The 23,036-nt window shown below is 38.4% G+C and overlaps 1 protein-coding gene across 3 annotated transcripts in view; it reads right to left on the bottom strand.

Moving 5' to 3' along the window:
- Nucleotides 1-10: 10 nt before the first annotated feature.
- ZNF292 (zinc finger protein 292) overlaps nucleotides 11-23,036 on the bottom strand; it is a 38,192-nt gene continuing 15,166 nt past the window's right edge. Inside the window, exons 2-9 of one of the 3 annotated variants that reach the window (XM_030489366.1) lie at nucleotides 21,559-21,713; nucleotides 20,945-21,023; nucleotides 19,456-19,591; nucleotides 14,271-14,473; nucleotides 11,303-11,439; nucleotides 9,750-9,891; nucleotides 6,277-8,140; nucleotides 11-5,337 (exon numbers count right to left, since the gene is read on the bottom strand). In XM_030489366.1, coding sequence (XP_030345226.1) covers nucleotides 938-5,337; nucleotides 6,277-8,140; nucleotides 9,750-9,891; nucleotides 11,303-11,439; nucleotides 14,271-14,473; nucleotides 19,456-19,591; nucleotides 20,945-21,023; nucleotides 21,559-21,713 — 7,116 coding nt within the window. In that variant the 3' untranslated portion in view covers nucleotides 11-937. Of the gene's footprint in view, nucleotides 8,141-9,749; nucleotides 9,892-11,302; nucleotides 11,440-14,270; nucleotides 14,474-19,455; nucleotides 19,592-20,944; nucleotides 21,024-21,558; nucleotides 21,714-23,036 lie in introns of those variants that run through there. The other 2 variants (XM_030489365.1, XM_030489367.1) reach the window with 2 other exon arrangements.

Here is a 23,036-nt window from a genome sequence, read left to right on the forward strand (position 1 = left end):
ATCACATGTATAAAATAAGAAATGAAATGTGTTTTTATTTAAGGCAATACTGGGCTACTTCACAAATCACCACCTCAAATATAGATACTGCTCCACACTACTAATTTTCTATAACATTCACAATGGATTCTTTAATACCAAATATTGTTTTAGATCTCCCATGTAGCAAACTATTTTTATTCACATTTCAATTTTTAGTACGGAATCATAAATGCTTTGTATCCAATTAAAAGCAATGAAAAATGTAGCTATAAGAAAACTATTATATTTATGTGTTAACTACATATGAGTATCACCCATAGATTCTGGATGTTAAAATTTATGAAAATGAGAGGGTGTCAGTATGTTTAACTTATGAAATGTGGTCGTATCCAGCTCCTCTCCTGTAAATAAATGCTTTATGCAAAATAAAACTGGATATGGCAGACTTAGCTGATTTTAGTTTAAAAGTTCTTAATTTAAAATGACTAAAGAACAGTTTCAAAAACTTACTTACTTAGTTACAAATTAAAATTCCAAATATAAATGTGTAATTTAATAGTTTAGACTTATAGACTGCTGGTGGCAGCAAATGATTTACAATAATAAATATATACTAAAAAGAAATGTATCTACAAATAATAAAGAGTACTGTTATACATGAACAATAACCTGGTGAAAGAGAACAATCACAGACAATTCACAAAGATTTAGTTCGTGGAAAGGACAATCTGATATAAAGCTGAGGTTTTGATGGAATATTTACAAAACTGAAGCAATTACTCTGTTCTTCAAGTCCCATAGGGATAAAAACAAATAAGACATTTACATGACTCATATCATGTTTTTTGCTAGATTTAATCACTTCAAAATAAAAGCTCCACAGTTACTAACATGCTTGATGGCTTCCTATTCAAAATAAATGTTATTACATGTCACAGTTAAACACATTAGGTTTTCAGTATTTTGACTCCCCTTCCTTGGGACCCTTAACAGTTACTTCTGCAGCTAAAACCTCCGGATTATCCTCCCAATGTCCTTCGGTCTTTCTCAAAGTGACAACAGGTTTCATTTCCTGAAGCTGCCGCAGCACGCGCTCAGTGCAGTCTTTAAAGGTCTTCTCTAAAACAATCCTTACAAAAGTCTTGTCTAAAACAATCTTTACGTTGTCACCGCAGGGAAGCTGTGATGGGTTGGCAAACGGTATGAGGGTTTCATTTTCAGAACATGACCAAGTGACATTACTACTTGCTACAGAGGTCTTCTCGTTGTGTTTTCGGGCATTTGAATGGGATCCTTTTTTGGTTCCAGCACTGTGGCAGTCTCTTTCTGTGGTTTTCTTTTGCTTCACAGCAGACTCTTCAAGGAATTTGAGAAATGACGCTTCAAACCCCATTGGCTTAAAGGAGCTCCAGTCGAAAGCTGCAGGTTGCTCTTCGGCCGTTTGAATGGCTACAGCAGTCTCCTCCTCCCTGTGTGCGCTGCTCACGTCAGCAGGTGGCACTTCCTCAGGTTTTTCAACTTTCCTCCTCTTACTCTGAGATACATTTTTTTCTTTGTTTGCTCTTTTTAAGTTTGTTTTTTGCTTTTCTGAGGGGCAGGAGTTGGTCTCTGGCAAGTCACTATTTACACTGGAAGAAATTTTTGCTTGATTTTCAGCACTTGAACAGTCCTCGTTAATCAGTTTAGTAATGAATAGTTCTGTCAGTTCATCCACTTCGTCCTTTTCACCTTTTTCAGTTTCCTTTTGTGGTAATGTAGTTGTGCTTGAATCATTATTGCTCACAATCACACTCGGTTCAGGCTCTTTCACATCACTTTTTTTTTCAGTCTCCTCTTGCTCACAGGAGTCTTCCTTTACTGGCAAGACAGAGAGCTTTTTAGATACAATAAGAAGATTCCTGTGCTGGGAAGTAAATGCTTTGGACAGCTTGTGGCATTTATAATGCCTTATTATGTTACTTTCGCTTGTAACTACAGACGAACATCCCTTTATCATACACGGATACTGAGTTATGAACCTGCTCGTACATTCCAACAAGGCATCATTTCTAGCCTTTATGGAATACACATGCTTGCCACGTTTCAGTGAATAACCTGTATTTTCTTCAACTTGAATTCCTTTTGAGTTTTTGTTGTCCAAGTTCAGGTTTTTCTTTAGTTTTGTTTTCCCCGACAGCCTGTTACATTCTTTTCCCAATCTGTTTTTTAGTGGTCTCTCTTTGGACTTCAATGGTTTCTCCTGATTTGCTTTGCTTGAGTTGTTTTCCTGATCTGGTGTCAGTCTCCTGGGTCTTATTAGATGATCTTTATGCCTGTCATTATGTTTGTTAAAAATATGCCTTAAGAGGTTAGACCTAGTAGCATAAACACGGTCACAGCCCTCACAGTCACATCTGAATACGCCGTCATCTTCTACTTTGTTTGGCCTTATCTTAATGCCGTGATCTGCCTCAAGATGTACAACGTAGTTAAGATACGCTGTAAATGAGGACTTACACTGAGACTGATCACAGGAAAACCTTCTCACTTCTGGAGCTGGTTTCATGTTTCCAATTTGCTCTGGGGTCATGTCATGAAGCTTCATGTAATGTTGTATCAAGCCGGTAACTTCCTGGAAGATGCGAGAGCAGTCGCTCACCTCACACCTGAACTCTCTGACAACAGGTTTGGTTTCCGCCTCATCACGTTCCTCTCTGCCTGGGTCATTCTCCTCCTCCACTTCAGCAGAGAAGGCTGGGAGGTCCGATTTGTGCACAGCTTGGTAATGAAGGATTAGGTTTTGCTGTATTGTAAATGCTGCGAAGCAGCCCTGATGGACACATCGATAGGGTCTGTAAGGGCTGTATCTAGTGGGAAACTCCAGAGACTTTGGTACAGGCTTCCTACGTTTTCTGTCGTCTTTTTCCTTCCTGAACCTCCTAACCTTGTGTAATTTGGCTTCTGCCTGTGTACTACCAAAAGAGACTGCATTATGCTGCTCCGGTAGAACAGAAATCACTTGGGGTGGTTTTTCCAGTCTTTCAGGAATATTTTCTGGTAAAAGTTTTTCCAAGACTATTACAGGCTCTATGACTTCCTTTGTCTGAGCTTCTTTGACCAATGGAGCTGCAGTTTTGGTTCCTATTGTTAGTGGATGCAAAGTTTTGATTTCGACAGGCCGTGGGGCTGTGTTTACAGGCTCATTTTGAGATCTTCTGCCATAAGGCCTTTTAATTTTTAATTTCACCATCTCGTCTGTGGTAAAATGATGTACAAGCTGACAGTGCGCTCGGAGATTAGAGTTTCTTGTGAAGGTTTTTGGACAGGTAGCTACAACACATTTGAATGGGGCATACTTCAGTTGATGCTTCTTAATTTCTAGTATCATTTCTGCACTGTACTGATGAATCTTGCCATAGTGTTTAAATAACGCGTCTTTTGTCATAGCACTGTAACTGCAGCCTGGATCCTGACATACAAAAGGCTTATTAACTTTATCACTGAACTGAATGTTACTTGCCTCTGAAGACAGCTGGATGAGGGTTTTATTTTCAGTCGCTACAACAGGAACTCCTGGTGCTAGTGTATCAGTTGGAGGACACTGGGTAACAGTCTGGGAGATGGGAATGGGTGGATCATCATCTAGTTTCAGTTTTTGCAAGCGCTCCATAATTTCCAACATTTGAGTATCATCCTTTTGAGATGTCTCAGACTGAGCAGCGCTACTCTTTGCAGCAGTGACATTCCCCACGTGCACGGCAAACTGCGGCAGTTTTACGCTATGTGCAGAATCTCCCAAAGAAGCCTGTGCGTTATTGACTTGCGAGTTCTGTCCGGAAGCACTGACAGTATCCTGAATTTCAGTTTTCACCTCAAGTATGTCTGTATTCAAAGCAGTTTTAAGCATTTCCAGAGTTTTTTCAAAGTTCTGCAGAACACTGTCTTCCGAAATCTTGTTCTCTGAATTTGCTTGCACACAAGAATTCACAGCCACCATTTGGGAATCTCCATTTTCATTTTTTACTGTTAAAGGAGGGAGTGTTGTATGAGCCTCGAGGTCTGTTTTGAAATTCTCTTTGATACTGGTCATGAATAACTGATTGTCAACATTGTTGAGTTTCTGCGTGAGGTTTTCCACCACTTGAGAGCCACAATTGGCTAGCAAGTTGGACTGAAAACCTTCTCCCTGCATTTGCACGTTTCCTTCAGTGCTTTTGGTTAGAAGTCCCACCACTGTATTATTTACTGCTACTTTCGGTGATGTGTTGGGTGCAAGCAAGGGCATAGTTACTTTCTTCTTCTTCTTTGAAGCACTGGTTCCCTTCTTATTCAAGTTGCTTGATCCTGGATCGTTGGGACTACTAATAACCGAAACTCGTGAACTGTCCCCTGCAACGTTTTGCGCTGCTGGAACAGGATTCGAAAATGAGTCAGGACATACACCATTTTCAAAACTCCTTAAGTCCCCTTTCGTAAAAACAGGCAAACGCCTGCACACTGGAGCAATTTTGGTGGTGACGGTCCTGTTTTGGTCTGTTAGCAGGGTAGTGGGGTTACAGGCTGTCTGCACCAGTGGAGACGCGGCTGAGTTGGGGAGGACAGCCGCATTTATCTGAGTCGTAGCACTGACACAACTTGTTGGAACTATGTGTGGAAGCACTTCTGCATTATCAAAGGTACTCGGGATGCCTGCAGTTTCCAAGGCTTGTTTTATAATCTGATTTCCTTCCTCATTCCCACCGGTATTGAAGTTAGTCACACTGGCCCGTGGAAACACAGTCTGCAATAAGGCCGTGGAACGATTTTCAGCAGCAAGGAACTGGAGGAATGATGGATCTTTAAAACACGTCTCTGGATTGAAGGCAGACTCCTGGGGTTGCTGCAAGTTTAATGAATTTGAGGAAAGAATCATGCTGGCAAGCAGAGACTGTCCATTGGCCTGCAGAGCTTCTGCAGAAATTTCTGATCCTTCAAGAGGCTTACAATAAGACCTCTTAGATAAGTGACCACCAAGTGATCTAGGATTAGTGAAAACTCTGAAACACCTGCTACAGATAAATTTGCCATCCCTAATTATTGCTGGCCACTTGGCCCGCTTGTTATGTTTTGGCTTCCTTTCTTTCCCATTTAGGTCCCGGCCACGATCTTTTTTCACCTTTTCTGAAGCCGGATCTTGAGAACTAGTTTCATTGAAGTTATTTTCATTACCCAGTCGTGAGGGAAATAGCTGAACAACAGTCTCCTCTTTCGTGAAAGCAGAGCTACCGTTCCCTTCTAGTTGTGATGAAAAGTTATTTGTGTTATTTTCCACTTGCGAGAAGACTGAATTTGGAGGATTCTCTGCTGTCGATGGAAAGAGAGACATTGGACCGTTTTCTGCAGGCAAAGGAAGAAAAGGATCGGAACCACCGTCAATATTCAGAGGCATAACTTTTTTTGCCAGATCATCCAGCTGGGAAGGTAAGGTTACACCAGACAGATTTTCCATTTGTGAACATAAAACACTCTCAGGCTCACTTTTAATAGGAGTAGACAAACTTGGATTTATGACACTTCCCACTGTAGGCAACACAGGATTGGCCAAATTTTCTAGGTGGGTTGGGAAAAGCGCACTTGAGACATGTTGCACTTGACTGGAACCGGTGGGATTCAAGTTAGGTTTGTTCTGTGCAATTACAGCAGCACCACTGCGATTGGCCACTTTCGTGGGCACAAGATACACAATCTTCCCATCATTCGGCACGTTTTGCAGACCAACGGATTTTCGTGGTTTCTTATTTTTACGCTGCATTTTAAAAGCAACATATTCTTCAGGGTGTGCTGCTTTCATATGTTTGCCAACACTCTGTGATGAATTGTATGTTCGAGTACATCCCTCAACCTGACAACTGTATTTCCGAACTGGGGCTGCTGGGGATGCAGCTGGAACCAAAGAGCTATTTATGTTAGGCTGTGAAGGAATAAATGTAATACTTTCTAAGGTTTTTAAAGGCAGGTTATATAGATTAACTGAAGCCTTCATGCTGCCTTCAATTTCAAGTTTGGAAATGGGTACAGTGTTTCGATATCCTGCCTGATTCTGTACGCTGAATGGATTTACAATGCTCACTTGTCTTTCTAAGCTCTTTGATTCAAGGGCTTCTGGCTTTAGCATGTCTGAGGTCACAGAAACATTTTGAATATTGTGAGTCTGACTGAGACAATCTTCTTCCTTTCTCTCTTGGAAAACTGGAAGACAAGGGTCAACCAATGTGCACAGCTGCTGGGTTTCAGGTTTAGTGGTCTCTACTCTACTGGCAGTAGCAGCCAATTTACCTCTTTTTACGAAGTTATCTCGGATCTTCTGGTTAACAGCAGGCACCTTAATGCCACTTGCTGGAACTGCCGCTTCTGCCTTCACTGAACCTATAGGAGACTTCTCCAAAGCAGCATCATTAGGCAAGGAATCGCTTTGCTGCAGCACAATTGCTGATGCATTTACACTTTCATTCCCTGCCGGTTCTGCTTTGACTTCATTCCACACAATGTTTTCTCCTTCGGTAAAACTACCTGGGTTGTCAGCCGGAGGAGATGTCAATTCCTCTTTAACAGCAACTCCGTCAGTATTTTCACTAGCGTTAGCAGGTTGTCCGGGATCAGGCTGGTTAGTCTGGCTTTCAGGCTGCTGCACTGCTTCAGGCTGCTGCACCGCTTCAGGCTGCTTGCTGTGATCCTCAACGTGCTTTTCCAGTTCGTTCTGAGAACGGTATACTTTTCCACAGCTTGTGACTTTGCACGTAAAGGTATTATAGTGTTGTGCTTCGTGATCATAGAGTAAATAGGCTTCGGAGAACACTCTGCCACATTTAGGAAACATACACTTTGCTCTGAAGACTTGATGCTCTTTCCTATGCGTCAGCAGCTCAGCATAACTATTAAAGCCAGCCTTACATTTCATCTGAATGCAGATATAAGGCTTGCTGCCACAGTGCATTTGTAAGTGATCATTCAGGTGAGTAACACTCACGAAATGTCGTCTACAGTACTGGCAAATCACTTTTTTGCTTTGCATTTCAAGAAAACGTTTCGCTTCTTCATTGTCTTTGTGTCCCTTTGCATGTGCTATGAGGTTTTTAAAATATTTAAAACCTTTTTTACAAAATGATACAGGGCAGGTGAATTCGTTAACAGGGAGAGGCTTCTGAACTGGCACTATCTCTGGTATGTAAGGTTTATCTTTGTCATTGTTTTCATCATCTGAGCCATCGTTATCATTAAACACAATGAAGTCCGTTGAATAAAGACTGTTCTTCTTAATGGGTCGCTGCTCCTGTTTAGATACAGGATCAGTTTTCTGATTCTCATTGGCAGTTGCTATTTTAGGAGGTCTTCCCAGTCTTTTCAGTGGTTTCATAGCAGCCAATCTCTCCTTGCTGGAATTTTTAACATGCAGAGTTACATGGGGAACAAAGTTTTCTTTAGAATTGAAATTTTCGGCACAAATAGGGCAACTGTAAATTCCATCTTTGTAATGTTTTTGTGCATGCCTGACTATTCTATGTCCAAGGAATTCTTTGTCGCATAACACACAATACTGCATATAAGCTTGCCAGTTCCTAAATCTAGCTGATATGAACCCCCTCTCTCTGAGTTTTTTAATTTCTCTCTTTTTCTGCTTTTCATCTCCAATACCCTTAAGAAGGCTTGTAGCTTCATCAAAAGTGCCAGCAAGTCCATTCATAGAAGCTTCTTTAGTCTCTTCTTGGCAATCCTCAAGCTTCTCATAAACTTCACTATCGTTTAGTTCGTCTATTGATGACACGATGGACGCCTCCTCTCCCATAAGTGCCAGACACTGACGCTTCAGAGTTTTCCAGTCCCAGAATTCTGGATCAAAAGGCCACTGAGTTTTCAGTACAAGTAAGAGTTCACAGCGCAAAGAATTTGGTATTGGAAGATTCTCTTCATCATACTTCTGGTCAGGCTGATTGTATAGCATTTCAACAGCATAATATGCATCCACAGTGGGTTCAAGAAGAAATTCACTCAGCTGACAAGCACGTTTGACCTCCAAATCATCTGGAAGCAGGCAGGAGATAGTCTTGCAAATAGATATCTTGACATCTGCATTTTCACTGGATTCCAAGCGCAATGCTTTCACACACAGCTCAATGCAGGTCGCAAGTCCAGCACCATCAATCTGCAAAGCAAGACTCATTTTAGTCAGGCAGCTTATTATAACCCTTTCTGTATTTGTAAATAAGTGATACCATTATTTAATGCTGAGTGTCAGAAAACATGCCCCTGGCGTATATAATTATACTTTTTACTTTAAGAAACATTGCGGTTTGTCTTCAGATACTATTCTTTAAGTTGCATAATTTGTCTTAATGCTACTAAAAAAATGTGAAAGTTTACATACAACTAAACCACAAATTAACCTTATGTTCTGTCTAGCTTAAGAACTTTAGGAGTGTATGTTAGAGGTGTTCGGTTTATATTAGAGCAATATTGAGCCTTTCCCATGAAACAAAGCCTGCCAGTTGTGTTGCAGTTATTTGAGATGAGCTTCTATGGAGCATTAACTTAACACTGTGTAATGGTAAAAGTGCTACAGCTAAAGTAAGAGAAGCACGTGATCTTCATAAAGAAATCACTTAAGGTATAAAGGTTTATTTTTGTTTTCAAAGATCACGCCACTTCAAAGTCAACTGGCCTCAACTGAATGAGCACATGGCTTCATTCCAACTGAAAGTAATAAGCATAGTTAAATGTTCCATCAGTTAAGTGTTCCAAAGGTCACGTGGTCTTTTCTCACTCATACCCTTAGGCAACATAAATTACATTTATGTCCACTTTGCAGTCCCTTTATGGTGCCAAGGATGTATAAAGAGGCTGTGGCATACATCAGAATAAAGTCTGCTGAATTTATGAATGCACAAGTCCACTACCCACATGGTCTCCAATTTCAGCTATCAATGAAATGATCCACAGCTCGCCAGAGAAACATCAGTATGGCACAGAGCAGAGCGAGCTCTTAATATCACAAGACTCCGCGAAAGTTATTTTTCTCCCCCTGTAACTACAATTTAGCTCAGCTTTTTGGAAAAAATAATCTTTAAGATCAGAAGCCCATGATTAGCCAGACCAGAACACTGCAAAAAGAAAAAAGGAATGTTTATTCTTAGAATAGACCAAATTACAGAAACCTCCCAACTAAAAGCTTTCAGAAGAACTCAATTTAGCTATAAACATTAAATAGTGCAACTACTAACGAGAGGAATCTAGGAAAATTAGACAACAAGGTTAGCTGAGGTAGATTAACACAGTTTTTAATACAGTGTTGGATCTAAGTCCAGAAAAGGCAAGTATTTCATTTATCAAAACAAACTGCATTCTTGAAGTGGCAATTCAAAAGGAGGTTTATGGTATTTTTTTTTAAACTTTCTGTAATTTTCTTATATATTAATATACAGCCTTCATTTCCTCTCCTCATCATCTTTTCCTCTCCATTTTCTGTAATACTTGAAATATGGGAAATAATGAAAAGGAATACTAGGACCAGCTCTTGTTTATCCCCCCCCCCTTTTTTTTTTCCAAAGGAATGAAGACATTTTTATGATTCAAAATGAGTCAACTTAGAGTTTACCTGCAGAAGTAAGTTACTATGGCCATTCCTAAAACCAATTAGGATTGCCCCAAAGCTGATGCTACACAAGAGAGACAGGATGTCTAACCAGCTTTCATAAATTTTCCTGATTACAGTTCCATTAAAAGTGCCAAAAATATTCTTTCAGGAGTATCCTTACCTCAGAATTAATTACTTTAATCAGGAAGAAAATGTGATAAACAGTCTTAGTTAACACAGACAGTTGACGACATCTCTCTAGATACACTTGAATAGAAGGCTCTACCCTTTGCTGCAGTTTACTCCAGAAAAGAGTCAGTTCCCTAGAACAAGAGAACAATATTTCAGAGCCAGCAATGCAACCACTAATCTAAAAATGCAAGGTTGAGGACAGTTGCTATTTTGTCTTTGGGAAAGGAAAAAAAAAAAAAAATCTGAATTTATTCACACCTAATCTTACAGAGAAAAGTTTTTATTAATATAGCACACTAATAGTATCTAATTTTCAAAATTATTACAGTGACTCAATTCCAGAAGGACAGATCAGAATAAAATCAGTATTACCACAATTTAAACTATGTAATTTACAACTTATTATGTGGTCTTGAAAGAAGTCTTGCAAAGTAGTTTACTCTTCACTCCACAGCCTGGAATTTTACGCTTCTGAATTCTCAGTAATTACTAACAGCTTTAGGAGAATGGCTCTTCTTTGTGGTAGATACATTTCTCTTGAGCTACTCTGCTTTAAGAGCTGAATCTAACTATGATTTACCAAGAAATTAGCTCCCAAAGCCAACAGTATTACTGTATCTATATTAACTCACTAGTTCATTCATCCTTAGGTGCAAATAGCCAGGAGTATTTAGTACCCCCCAAAACTTTAGCAGCATCTGCTAAAGCAAAGTTCTGCATTAGCAGATGTTCTCCTGCTGCTGCACATAAAAAGGAGGTGCACAAAGAAAGCAAATTCTTCCGGAATTGTACGGGTTTGTAAGTACAACCAAACCGTTAGCAGCTGGAAATTTAGACCCTAATGGCTAAAATACCTGCCAACAAAGACCACTTATTTGTTCCCACATTAAGGAAAGCAAGCCCTAACCAATATTTACCTTTATCTAGCTTATTATTTTGGTTATAGTAATAAAGAGCTCCTTCTTTTCTAGAAGTTTGTTAGAGAAAGATATACTATGTTATAAAATAAGGACAGATGGGAACAATACTTGTACAGTAAACATTGGAACAGGTTGCCTGGAGAGGTTGTGGAGTCTTCTTCCCTGGAGATATTCAAGAGCTGTCTGGACACAATCCTGAGCCATGTGCTCTAGGTGCCCCTGCTTGAGCAGGGAGATTGGACTAAATGACACGTGGTGGTCCCTTCCAACCTCAACCATTTGTGATTCTGTGATTAAATGTTGACATAATCCTGACTAGCTGCCTGCAGATATTAAATTCCTTATTTCTACAGCATAAGATTATTGTCAAGGAAAGTTATTAACCAGCTACTGGCATCTGTAAATGCCTCATCATACATGCAACCTTCAAATTCCCATAATGGAAGGTAATCTTGTCAAATACTTTTTCCTTATACTTACTTACACTTTTTGCCCTATCGCCTTCCTATTTAGCTCACAGATTTTATCAGCTAAAGAAAGTTAACTTAGGGCTTATATATCAGCTTTACCTTCCCAAAACTAATTTTTATTCCACTAGACAGAGAACAATATTCAAACTCACCAGGCACAGTACATCTCTCCTTGCTGCAGCTGGCGAGATAAAAATGCTGCACATAAAATCAGAGCACTTTTTTCATCTCCATCGGATTCTAGGTTACAGATCATTTCTAGCGCATCTTTGCAATCCACTTCTGAGATCTTGAAGGGAGGAAAGAAAACAAGACCAAGACTAAGCAAGTGGTTTCATTTTCAGACATACACTCATCTGATCCTTTGCAAAAAGACAGTAATTTAGAACTTAAGGAATATTTAACTCTATCAGAGATAAGCTTCAAAGCAAATCAGTGCGTTTCTAGATAGAGTGTCAAAACTGATTACACCACCAGAAAAACTGTTTTATTAAAGTGAATATAAACTTGTTTCTCAGATATAAGAATTATTTGTATTTACTGTCCCGGTCACCTAAAAATTTTAAGGTACATTGATTATTTATAGATATTACATACATATAATAATTGTACTAAGCAGACTTATAACTTGAAATTGCAGCTTAACAGAAGAACATTATTACTGAAACTCTAACCCAGTTCACTAGTTACTGATGTTGCTGCTGCTTTAATACAAGAGCAGGTGATTAATGAAGCCGAGGTTTAACATGAATGTTCCTATATTTTTAAAAAAATCAAAGATAGAAAGGGAAGCTGTACAGTAAAAAGCAGATCAACTGAATTCTCTTCTAGAAAAACATTACAGTCTCTGCAACATAACTTATTTGTTCAAGCAATGATGGAAGCATTTTGTTTTGTAACAAAACAAAGGAAAAACCAGTCACCCGTTAGTTCTAGACAGTTGTATCAGTACTGAATCAGCGCACTTGTTACATCTGCTGTCTAATTTGATTCTCAGCAGACTGGTTTGCTGACATCAAGTAGCACATCTGGCAGGACATGCTGGCATTTATTCTTTGACAGGTTGAAAAATAACTTGACCACTGCAACAGCACTGTTTGAAGTCTCTCTTGAGAAACCACAAGACCACCCAAAGCAAGAAACAGCAGTGCCCACTCAAACACCCAGTTAGTTCAGTACTCTGGATAAGGTGGCAGCACAGTTTGGTTGGGCATCATGTTATCCAGCTATTGGTCCCACAATCAAACTACTATTCTGAAGGGTACAGTAACTTGTTTTTTCCTCTAAATGGACACTGTAAGTGTACTAATGACCCTACACTGAACATCATTTGAAGCTTAATAACCTCAAAATCATTGTCTAAAGAAGACTGCATTTCTCAAGACCTCAGAGAGGATGGATTAATTGTAATACCAATTTAGACTGAAGGTCTACTTTGCTCAGTGCCCCATCTCAGACAGGGACCATCAGTTAAAAGCTTAGGGAAAAGTATGAGAAACTGAACTTACAATAAAAGCATTTTTTTCCCTGAAATGCGTTTCTAGCACCTCAGAGTTCCTAAGGGACTCAGCTTCCAGGAAAGGTCTGCACAGGTACAGCCATCAAGACTGTCAGTCTAGCTTTTACAGACTGCAGATTTCAATTCTTCACATTATTGAAGCAAACTATTAGACTAATCCAAGATGAAAATTAGCTCAAGTGCTACTTCTTATTCTGAACAGATATCAAAATTTCCACACCACTAAAGGGTGAGCTATACTATTTACAGTTTACCTTTTTTGTCTCCCATTTTCTTACTGTTCTCACACTGTGAAACAACTATCCTTCGCAGTTCAGACGTCCACCTTAACATTAATAGCAGGTCTGCCTTCTCTTGGTAATACATGAACTTTCCAGAATGGTTAGTAATACTGCAACTCTTGCTGCAGCTGAAGCTGCAAAGCTAAGCAATCCAAGCAATCCAAGGTTTGGAAATCTCTGAATTAGGTTCTCTGCGATAACCCAGTTGGAACTTATCTGTATGTTATTGCATCCTTAGAAACCAGACTACCCCACTCCTTTTGTCCATGGGGATTCATGGTTCATTCACTGACTGAGCCCATTCTGCTTTGGGAGCATGCTGGGGCTGAGTAATGAAGGAAGCGTGTCTGCAGGGTTACAAATTCCAAGTTCCACTGAGCAAACACACAATAGATTAGACAGCCCAGTCCCAGCTCCTCCTGAGCCTCTTCTGGCAGGGCCTGCAGCAGCCAAAGCTGGGAGGGTAAGACCAATCTGATCCTGAGTACTGGAAGAACACACCCAATGAGAAGCTGTCATTTCAGAATTTAGTCTGTATCTAGGTAGGAAATTTTTCCATCTCTATACATTGCATGGTTTTCACCCCTTGAAGATCAATTTCAACATACTTATTAATAACATAAAAGGATGACAGAGAGAAAAAGACAGCAGAGAGATGCAGGCAGACAAGAAAACTGACAACTATGGTTAGTGTTCTTTTTAAAGAGGACAAGAAAAAGCTCAGACAGAACTTTGGGATGGGGTGAGAAATGAAGATGTCACCTGAAAGAATGCAGAAAAGCAAAGCTGCCATCTCTTCTTTGACTTTTGTATTTAAATAAGAAGGATTTTATGTTCCAAACGAGATCAAATATCCGATTTCACCTTCCATTTCACCCAGGCATTTGCGTCAAAAAAGGTTACATTTATTCTCTGAACTGAAAGTAGCATCTGAAGGGCCCCATTCTATGTATTACATACTACATAAAAAGCTATAGTTAAAATAGAAAGAGTGGAAAGCCATTATCTTCCTTTACTAATAAGATCTGAGGCAGAGCTTTAAAATACTTCGAGCAAACCAAAGTTGTGGCAGAGCCAGCCAATGTCCAAATATTACACTTCCTCAAGTGTTTTGAGTCATTACTAGTCAGTTTAAAATTACTTAAAAAAAACCCCACCAACTACCCCCAAAAAACAAACCACCCAAGACCTAACCAAAATATTTCAGATCATATTTAAAAAAACCAAACCCAACTCTCTTCTACAGGAAAACAACCTATGATTAGTGACTATCATCATTAAAGAAGTAAGTCTAAAGAAAGTTCTTAATTTTTTACTTACTTCTTCCATTAGCTTTTCATTTGGTGATCCTGAGCAAAGACAGACCAGGTAGGTTTGCTTGAAATTGCCTTTCGCACTGATTTCTGGATGGTCAGAGCAGAGTTTTGCCAGGGCAGTAGCCTGTGTTATTTGCTTTGTTTTCATCAGGTGCTTAATACGCATATCCAGCAGGACGGGGCCTTCAAACACTAAAAAGTCATTCACTAGAAAGAAAGAAAATCCAAAATATCATGTACACGTTTCACAGCAAGTTGCAGAGTTAACATATGACATTTACTCATTCATTTATACAAGTCATAAAAGGTACAAAAAGATATGAAGCAAAGATGAGAAAAAGCACCTGTGAGAACTGAACTTGTTTATCATACGGATTCCCCTTTTATCTACTTGCAGGTTTTAATTCTTTCTAATTTCTTGGCAAAATAGCTGCACACGAAACAGATTTAGAAAGCATACAGATATCAAAATATTCAGATACCTTTTGATTATAGTTCTACAGAAAGACAAATAACACAAAGCCACTGCTCTTACATCCTTCTTCATATATTTGTGCTATTCCTTTGCTAACAGTTGCCTTTTAAAGACCTTGCCAGGAAAGGATAAATATGGCGAGCACAGAATTATCTGAAGTCCCTTCCATGGGTGTTAAATATTTTGTATCACACATCCACAGAACGCAGTCAAACCCCTTTAAAAGTTTTTCGGCCAAATAAATTTCCTACAAGAAGAGGCTTATCTTGTATACATTTGACTGTGTATAGTTTAAAACTCAAAGACACAGGAATGGCTGTATTTTATTCAACTGTATTTTGCAGATATGCTGCTACCAGAGTTAGAACTCCACTGTCTACACTAACCCAACTGTAGGTGCTTCAGTGTAAGGTGCAAGAATCCTACAAAAAAGGGGAGCACAGGTTAATGCACCTACTCATATATATCTCTCAGGTTTCATCCAGATCTTCAAAATCAAAATTGCTTCAGCTTTGAAGCAGGAGGTTTAGTACTACCCCAAAAAATATTTACTCAGTTAATAAAAGTAGACAGACACAGAGACGATCAATTTTGTTTAATCCTTTCGACATCATCCCCTCCCTGTGACACCTGTTTCCACAAGCTAGTGCATGACAAAGCTTTTTGGTTTTCAATTATCCACATCTTAGTACCATGACATGTTCTCTCATTTTTTAAAAACAACAGAATTTTCTACTGTATTTTGTTTCCACTCTTCCATGAAAAACAGCAGACTTGTGACATTCTTTCAGTGTTAGGGTAAAATCTTGATCCTTTCTAAATGAGATTTTTTTCCCAGCCTTTGAGTATTTCCTCACCCCTTCCTGAAACCTTCAGGGCATTTGCAGTGCTCAGTTTCTGACACATCTTGGTAAAAGCATTCATTATACTCCTCTTAATTTACTCCCCTTGAATTTCACTTGAATCATGTTGCCCATTCATCTAATTTATATTTTCTTGACTTTCAAAGTCAAAGATGAAATAATTAAGTCATTTCAACATCTGCAAAATTAACAGCCTCTCAAATATTGGAATATTGGTATACTGAATGTGAGGTTTACTGAAACAAAAAAGACCATCCCATTCTATCTTCTCTTCCTCTCATCCTCATTAGTTTTTGACTCACGACTGTCTTTCATTTTATCTCATGATTTCTCCTTCTAGCTACTTACACAGGATATTACTAAAAGCCCATCTTGCAATCAAAATTAGGTCAACCGTTCTCTTTTTTATCATTTTAGCACACAGAATTTTAGGGCAGAAAATCCTGCCTTTTGGACAAATCAGGCCTTTTAGACCCCAGCGTTATCTTTCATGCACTTTCAGATTTATGGCTGAATTATCATTTCAACCAACGACTTTGTTATTTGCTCAGGATCCTTCTGCACTATTACAAATGCTGAGCTATGGGCTACTGATGTGTATTTGACTGAATATTCTTACAAGTTCTTTCTTCCTCTCTCCATGTCAATGAAGATATGACCAGATTTTTACTTATGTAGGAACAAACTAGAGCGCCTTGACAGACAATTGGTAGACGGTAACCATTTTTCTGTGTTAATTAGAGGACATTTACCTTTTAAGCAGCAGAATAAATGTTCCTTTCACGTCATTACCAATTCTTTATAAAAAAAGCTCATTTGTCAAACCACAAATGACTCAGTGATTAATTACATTCAATAGTTTTAGCCTTGCTCTTCCTCCTACCAGTTACCAGTAATCCTTTCACCCACAGCATTTACTCCCAGCTAGTCTGCCTGGAATAGCATTGGAAAATTTCACCTTATTTCTGTAACAAGATACAGGAAGACCGTAGACTTTAAGCTATATTGGTAACCCAAGACATTTCACTCTGATTTATTATTATAATTACTGCATTTAATATTTTAGAGACTGTGTTCTATCTGCTAGTCCTCAGTAATCCCCTTACTTTACTGTTTACTGCTTCAGCCAGCCTACCTTGCATAATCATCAGAACATTTTTTGTTATCTTCTCAACCAGATACAGGAAGACCTCGGGGTTAAGGCTACATATTAGCTCTTAAGCTTTTATTCTAATCCAAGTGATTATAGTCATTACAGTTAACATTTGAAAGCTCATTCAAAACACAAGTTTTAATTATATTTATTTCATAACTGAACTGTGTACGTCATTTTAAGAAAAAAAAAACGGTGCCAAGGTTGCAAGAGCAAGTCTATGGTGGGGAAGAGTCTTACGGATAAGATTTTGGTTTGCTTTATAAAAATATATTTTATAAATACATTTTACAGTGCAGCGTATGCTGATGATCTCTGAACAGTGATGGTTGTATCCTTGAACCTCTTTTCAGTGGGACATACTTCAGAAGTCTGCCTACCACATTTAAACTTATGAAAAATTCAAGAAGTTAATTCTTGGCATCCAGGTTTAAATCTCTAAGGATAATCAGAATCAGATAAAAAAAGCAGCAGCAGCAGCCTGGCTTTTTGTGGGGTTATCCTCAGATCCTTTCCCTCTAGGAAAACTGAGCTGTGCCCAAGGCAGTCAGAGTAAAGCAATTATTTAGTGACATGGCACTCAGAGAACAGTCTCCCTAACATCTTAGGAAGTGAGCACTTCCTGCTCATATTGAGGTGGAACCCAAGCAACAGTTCATTCCCCAAACTAAAAAAGCAAGAGAATAGTCCAGTTCAGACAAGCCTGCATTTAACTTGACTGTAATCAGAACAAAACAGCTGTTCTGATGGCTGTGTGGTCAGAGAAAATGAACTTGTCTCTCACACTGTCCTGAGTTTGTACAATTTGAAAACAGAGGAATTCAAAAGGATCTGTCTCTGAGATGAAAGAGACACCTAGTTGTGCTTCCTGCAAGAGATGCAAAGAGGCAAACTGACCTTCAGGAGTCAGCAACAGAGGCCTTCAAGAACAGATAATCACTGACGTAAAATTCAGTGATTCTGAAGATTCTGAATAGATTATAATTATTCTGAATAGGTCATAATTGAGATGGAAATAAAATAAACCTGAAAAAAACCCAACTGAAACAAATACAGGCAACAAAAGGTTAAGAGTATGATACTAGGAGAAACACCTCCAGTCTCAGCTAGTTGTTTCATCTCCAATAGACAGATATTTACTCTAACCATTACTCAAAGACCAAGTTGATCAAATCTGCCAAATGATAACATCTCAGTGTAACAAGCTGACTGCTTAAGTACAACTTCTGAAATAGCAAATAGTAAAGGCCACTTTAAGAACAAAACCAAAATCTAGTGAGTGAAGTTTACAAATATTCCAGTGACTGAAGTTAAGGTTGAAGACTGCTGAGAGGCAGCAGTCCACTGAAAGAGGTAACTGGTAGCCAGAGGGAGTGCTGGATTACAGACAAGAAAGTCAGATCTCTGGGCAACGGAGTTTTGGTATTACTAAAATAGCCTTCAAATTACTAAAATATTCTTCAAATTACCAAGATACTGGCACAAAACAATGCAGTTTTACAGAGGATGACAACAGCTGAAGAACAGCTTGTCAACTGAGTAGCAAAAATATGGATAGGTAGTATGATAATTTTGCCACTGATACAAGTAATAACTGTAACAGGAGTCAGTCAGCCAAGTCCAAGGCAGAAGCATCCTTGAATAAACAACATTCAGGAGCAAAAGGAATCCTGAAATGCCCATAAAAAACTTTGTGGTGATGGGGGAAACACTGATAAAACGAATAGTCAGCAAAACCAGATTCATGAGGGAATTCTTAAAAACCCTCAAATATATGGCAAATAAAGGATTAATTAAACCTCTCTCTCAGAAGTACCCTTCTGTGTTATAAGTGGGCTAGAAGGGCTAGAAGGTGGTTGATATGAAGCTAGGAAAAGAGTACTCTGGGGCACTCCAAGAACTGCATACCAACCCAAAAGCTGTCATAGAAGCATAATAAATTATTTTAAAAAGCAGAAAAATGCAAATCTTGTGGAAGAGTAAGCAAGACTTTTGTAAATAAATAATAAATCACATTATATATTTACTGGACTTACCTGAGGAAGCTGTGGTAATACAAAAAAAGGACATCCAGTTCATTTTCTAAAGGCATTAAAAAAAGTCCCTCAAAACCCCTAAGCAGGCATCAGGCTAAAAGCAGGCAGACAGTAGAGGAATATACTTAACGTGATATAAGAACTGTGTATCAGGAAAATATTATTGAAAGCTTCTTTGGATCATATACTCTTCCCTGTGCAACTGCTGAGAGCCATTCTCAGAACTCTGGTCTAAATGAATCTTTGCGTTTCATCACTGAGTAAATGCCATTATCGTTTTTAAAAAGTATTTCCTATTTTCTTGCTTTATGTCAAATAATTTTTATATACCAGTACTGAACTTACCCCATGGTAAAACAGCCTGTATGTGATCTTCCTTCGCACAACTTATAGAGAAAATGGCAAGAGATCTCTAGGTATGATTATGTTTTATGCAAAACACCAACATTAAACTCTTTGTATATTCCTAGGAATACACTGTTTTCAGTATGTTCCTAAGAATATACAGTATTCAGACAATGCTAGAAGTATATTTTCTTATATAGCTTATAAATTATCACAGAAACTATATTCAACAAAACTTCCATGCATCGTAATAATATTTCAATGTATTATTGAAATATTGAGGCAGATTTTATTCCAATCATAATTTTAAATTTTACCTTTATCTGGATCCAACTGTTCCTGGGAAAGAATACCACACAACACTGGGTTCTTCCACGCTCCCTTCTCTTGGGTAAGAGTAGTTAAAATGTGCAGTTCCTGGCTGCCATTTTCCATCAAGCTTTTGTGAGCAAGCTGAAGAATGTATTTTACAAAATGATGTATTGTTAAAAAAAGATATTGAGAATGTGTGTCTTTTATACTTCTTTATACCTTATGCCAAATTAAAAAAAAAAACAACCAAACCACCCTTACTGGATAAAGAATTAAACGTATAACGAAAAAACTTAATATTCAGCTACATAGGTTTTGTTTCTGCCTGTCTCCTAAGATCTAGGCTGAAAAACCAAAATTATTGAGTGTCATCATCACTCAATCGCACATCACTTGCCTTAAGATTTATTAACAGGGCTACTTCTTAAATTTCTGAAACTAAATTTTGAAACAGGCTCCCTTTTAGAAAGGGCTGAGTAAATTCTTTGGTTCATATACTGGTTTGGCATCAGCTGCCTAAACTCTTAATTATTTTCAGGCTCTTCAGCAGCTTAATTTTTATTCACTGAAGCACTCAAAAAATATTTTTGTAAAGGTGAAAGATTTAAGGTGTTTCTACTGCTTTTAGATACTAGAATAAATTCTGGAAGCAGAGGTATGCTTGGGAGCACACTAAATACCTGCAAAAATCTGTGGCTTAAGTACCAACGCACAACTAACGCTGGTCCTTAAAAAAAAAACCCAGAAAGGGCTCAGCTCTTTCTCACCTTCTCTTTTACTTTTCTCCCTGCTCTGAGGGCTGTGGAACCTCCCAACACCATGTACATCTCTTCAGAATTGATTCACGTAAGGCAGTTGCTAGTCAAAATCCACTCTAAAAATCAGCCTTGCATCCCACTATGTTATTTGGGCTGAGAATCCCGAGGTAACTGTATCTGGTCTTTTTCACTATTATTCCTTCCTCCTCCCTAACCCTCACTTTATTTTTTTTTTCCTTTTTTTAACTGTAGGTATGACCTCCTACTACATATCTCTGATAAATACTGAGGAGCAGAACTTGTTTCAACACCATCCTTTAAAGCAGAGCTCTAATCCTTAACCAGCTAGTGCTCTGTGGGAGATCTAACAGTCCTGCAGTAATGACAGATCTTTCATTCATAATATGTCTCAAATGTACAACCATAAATAGTAAAGAATGACTTACATACTATTTCATTTCTAACAGTGTTAATAGGTAAATATATTTTAAAACATGAGCTTCCTTTCAAGTATCTGAAAGTATTTTTTTTCTCTGCAACTGCTACATGAACTATGACAGACAAATGATACATACTCTGCAGTAACTGCCGTCAATCAGACGATTTCCAGCTAAAGGTCTTGATCTTTATCAGCCACCAGGACACAAGTCTTCAGACATGCTACATACTTAATATCCCTAGGTTTCCAAACCACTCTTAAAAGGTATTAAGTCTTCATTTCATGAATCAAACTCACCTGCACAAAAGCCTGGAATTCTTCCCATTTATTGTCAGGTAAATCAATAGGCAGACACAGTAGAAGTTCAATACAGCTTCTGGAAGTCAAATGGGAATTTTATTTGAGACAATTTTTGCTTTTAAAAGGCAATTCTTTATTCTAATATTCAAATAGTTATTTGTTCGAAATGCCAAAGTCACAAACCAGTTTGCATTATTTGAATATACAAAGAAAACAAGGTCATGGAGACTCTTGCAGAAACTGCAAAAGCAAACTCTTAATTTAAAAGAAACATTAAAAAAAAAAATCAAACCTAGAAACATTTATAATTGCAGTCCTAGCCTGTAACATCCTGTGTAAACTGATGCACTTTCGGACTGCATGCAGACTAACAGCATCAAAGTGTTCCAAGCCAGAGATGCTGGCTTGTCCTAGGTGAGGAGTCCTCAAGACTGCCTCATTTCCAACAACCAAAGATATTCTCTCTCACATACAACATTTACCATGAGGAAGGAAAACGCTTCCCAATCTATTTAAAATTTCAATAGGTTATGAACCGGATTGGGAAAGCATTTAGGCAGAGAAAACCAATACCATACAGGTTGGTTTTAGCAACCAAAAAATGTACTCACAGTGCTAAACGTTCGAGCACAAAGGCTACATTTTCACACTCAGAGGTAAGATAAGGTCGTGCTTTAACATAACTTCGGATAGCCACTGTATACACCTCCAGCAGGGGCAGAGGGTCTTCTGATGTTTTCCACTTTTGTGCATATTCCAGCAAAGTCTGTTTAGGAAAAGGAAAAAAACCAACCAAAACAAAACAAAAAACCAAAATTCAGTAAGTTTTTAGTTTTATACTCCTTTCCAGTAGAGTATCCTTTTTTAATGATTTCATCTATCTGCTTAATATGAATAACTTGTTCTCAAAGCATGACTGCTTTCCTTAAAATGTATTGTTTCATTAACTACTGGAACTTAAACGCCACACAAAATCATTCTCTGATCATATAAAAATGTTATACTGTCACTATGGTTTCTCCATACAATTCATTTCACATTCATATTTTCCAAATATAGAAGCCTGAAGAGCGTATCTGGGAACATACATACTTAACTTTTTTTTTCAGAAGTTTGTAATGGAGTGAAAACTCATCTTTTAGATATTCAGCTCTATAGTTCAGCTTCTAAAGCAAGGTAATCTGAAAGTATTAGCCGTTCATTTCTCTACTTTGAGGTCTAGTTTTACATTTCTTTTCTCTTAGCACCTTGCCAATACAGGTATCTTAAGGATCTTGCTTATACATGGTACTGAAAGGAATATTTTAAAGACACCATTTCTACACCAAAACCTCATTAGTCGAAAAGTTGATGGAATAACTACCATCACCCAAAGTATGAAAGTCTTCTATTCATTTCAGTCAGGGCCAGGAAACGTGGACTCAGACACACATGGAGGTGGAATAGCTAGTAACACTCTCATGTCAACATTCAAACCATGTCGCCCTTGGATCTCTACCTTTGCTAATGTCCTCTTTAGAAGACTGCAACAAGCAACAAGACTAGTGCAAGCTTTGGAAGTGAAGGACATTCAAAGCTAGCTACCAAGCCAGGCCAACATATGCTGAAAGTCTCCAAGTGTTGAGCAGAAAAGGGAAGAAAAGGATGAGGAAGGAGAAGGAAGCGTGTAGATGTAACTAAGCAATTGGTCATCTAAGAAGCATGACTTCAGAATTATCAAGAGGATTCTCACCAGCTGTTGAAAAGACAGCAACACCTAGAATCTAAAGAAGAAACTGCCTCAGTAGAGACACGCTGATTCATAATGCAAGCCATGACAAGTGACCATGGAGACCTGTAACAACTAGATCAGAAGATCTCAAGTTTCATGGGGCAGGAAAGAGAGACCTTAAAGGTAGTCGCCATGCTAAAAAACCCTCTAACTAGGCAGTATCACCATCCAGTCTGCACAGGGAAGGATACTGAAAACCACAGGCCCATTACGAAGGAACCCAGCTGGAATTCTCCCAGATAACTAGGAACTTCACAGAAATACCATTTAGTCATTAACACCAGACAATTGGATTGGAGAAAAACTACAACAGCACTT

Source organism: Strigops habroptila, chromosome 6, assembly GCF_004027225.2.
Source record: "Strigops habroptila isolate Jane chromosome 6, bStrHab1.2.pri, whole genome shotgun sequence".
NCBI classification, from domain to species: domain Eukaryota; kingdom Metazoa; phylum Chordata; class Aves; order Psittaciformes; family Psittacidae; genus Strigops; species Strigops habroptila.